This window comes from Primulina eburnea, chromosome 3 (genome assembly GCF_022965805.1).
Source record: "Primulina eburnea isolate SZY01 chromosome 3, ASM2296580v1, whole genome shotgun sequence".
In the NCBI taxonomy this organism is placed as follows: Eukaryota; Viridiplantae; Streptophyta; class Magnoliopsida; order Lamiales; family Gesneriaceae; genus Primulina; species Primulina eburnea.
In genome coordinates this window covers 9,138,121-9,140,224 of record NC_133103.1, presented here as the reverse complement: position 1 = coordinate 9,140,224, position 2,104 = coordinate 9,138,121, and the positions used below count along the sequence as shown (strand labels likewise).

The 2,104-nt window shown below is 38.6% G+C and overlaps 1 protein-coding gene across 1 annotated transcript; it reads right to left on the bottom strand.

The window, feature by feature from the left end:
• Positions 1-222: 222 nt before the first annotated feature.
• On the bottom strand, positions 223-1,384 carry LOC140828176 (ethylene-responsive transcription factor ERF024-like). The gene has a single exon (XM_073191161.1). It carries the CDS (start codon positions 1,031-1,033, stop codon positions 398-400), a length of 636 nt encoding a protein of 211 aa, XP_073047262.1. The 5' UTR covers positions 1,034-1,384; the 3' UTR covers positions 223-397.
• Positions 1,385-2,104: the final 720 nt, after the last annotated feature.

Genomic DNA, 2,104 nt, shown 5'->3' with positions numbered 1-2,104 from the left:
AAAACCCTAAAAATTTCAAATACGAAATTATTACTCTTCACAAAAACGTCAACCTGAAAACGTTTCTTCACCAAACCCTTTCTTTTCATCTCCTCTATTTTTAATATGTAAGATAAGATCAATAAATCTTCTTCATAATCATCATAATTAAAGACAACTTTATTATATATAATATTTTGCATTGCATAATATTTGAATACAAAGTTTAGGATCAAGTGTAATACCTATTACAAGCCACGCACATAGCATAAATAAGTAAGTTGAATGCCACACAGTATAATAGTATTGATTAGCCACACAAAAACTACAAGATCCTCGTAAAATCTATATATTTTTACGGGAAAATCTTGAACTAGAACGTGGCTTTAATTTAACTAACAATCCTCAACAACATTAATTAAGGAAAATTCCATAGGGTTTCATCTTTAATATTTTCATCAGAAACACCATCTTCATCTGCGAAGCTAATGCGTGGAGGACTTATCAGCATCCCTTCAGCCATATTAGCCAGAACATTGGGCATATCGAAGATCAAATCCTCGTCAACAAAATGTTCGAACGCAGCCGAGTTTTCAAGCAGCCCTACGATCTTTTCAGGCTCTGCCACCAGCTTTTCTTGGAGCGGTACTGGAATTTCTGACAGTGGGGCGGTGTTTTCAGACGTTCCAACATTAGTCTTGCCACTGCAAAGAGCAGCCGCAGCTCTGGCTGCAGCCACCTGAATGTCACGTGGTGAGGTGGACACGGGAACAGGCAGAGAAGAAGTCGCGTATGGAAAGTTGAGCTCCGCTTCTTTACCCTTAAGAGCAAGCGCTGCCACATCATAGGCCACAGCCGCCATTTCCGGGGTGGGAAATGTACCCAGCCATATTCTGTTCGGTGACCTAGGCTCCCTTATTTCAGAAACCCATTTCCCGCTACTCTTCCTCTGTCTCACTCCCCGGAAAACCTGGTGTCTTCCTGGGCACACCATTGCCCCACCCTGAGGCAGCGGTGAAGCATTATTGCCACCCCCATCCTTAGACTCCGACATTTAAATTCAATACTTTGTCTTGCATGTGCATGAAAAACTACTCGCTCAGACACAACATCCTCCATTTTATATCCCAAATCTTGTCACAAACACAAATATTTTTAAGTCGCAGAGGGAAGGGAGACGAAAAGGAGAGCTTCAAAGTGCAAACCAGTTGTTAAGGTGTGAGGATATGGGGTGTCAGGCACGTATGGTGATGGATTCCTGGTTTTTCAGGCGCGGTTTGAAGAATTTAACGCGTCTAGTTACGTATGGAACATAGGTGAAAACATAGTCAAGGATTATTTTATTACATTACGAAACAATAAATTTTCCTAGTGATTTCATTTGAATGACGGGGGAGCTTTCTGTATGTTCTTTGCATTCGCTGGAATGTTCAGTGAGACGTTGATATTAAGCCTAGTCAATGCCAAAAGTTTCGCTTCTATGCGATGTCTAATCAAGCTGCACTGAAATGCTATCAGCTATGGCAATTGTTATTAACATACTATTATTTTATATAAGCTAAACTTCAACAAATATTTTGACAAAATGTGAATTAAAACATGAATAACTCATGTAATATGGCTACTTCAATATTGGACCTCGATCGAATATTTATTTGGTTTTTAACCAACCTTGGTTCTTTTCTTAATTTGTGGTCACGTATAATTCTAAATTCAGAACAATTTGTAAAACTTAAGAGGTAATGAAAATACATAATTCTTTTCTTAATTATTTTATAACCTATTACGATCGTTTCTTATTCCAAGTATTAGTATTAATATGGAACTTTTGTCTCTATATCCACGTTTATGCATGGATAAAGACCTTGAGAACCTTAGCCGTCCAAAATTGTTTCAAACCAGTGGACTCGAGGGTTCAAATATTTTAATGATGGCAGCATCCTCAGCTTGAGGACAGAGTCGAAGTCAACTTGAAGGGCATTGATGGTGTAGGAAAACATTTGCAATAAGAACAAGAAGATTTGATAGTCTGGAAATTTTGGAGAGTTAGAATATTTTTGCAATGGAACAGCGTAGGGCAACAACCCGATGAGTTAGAGGCGGTCAAAATGTAGGGGTATCTGTA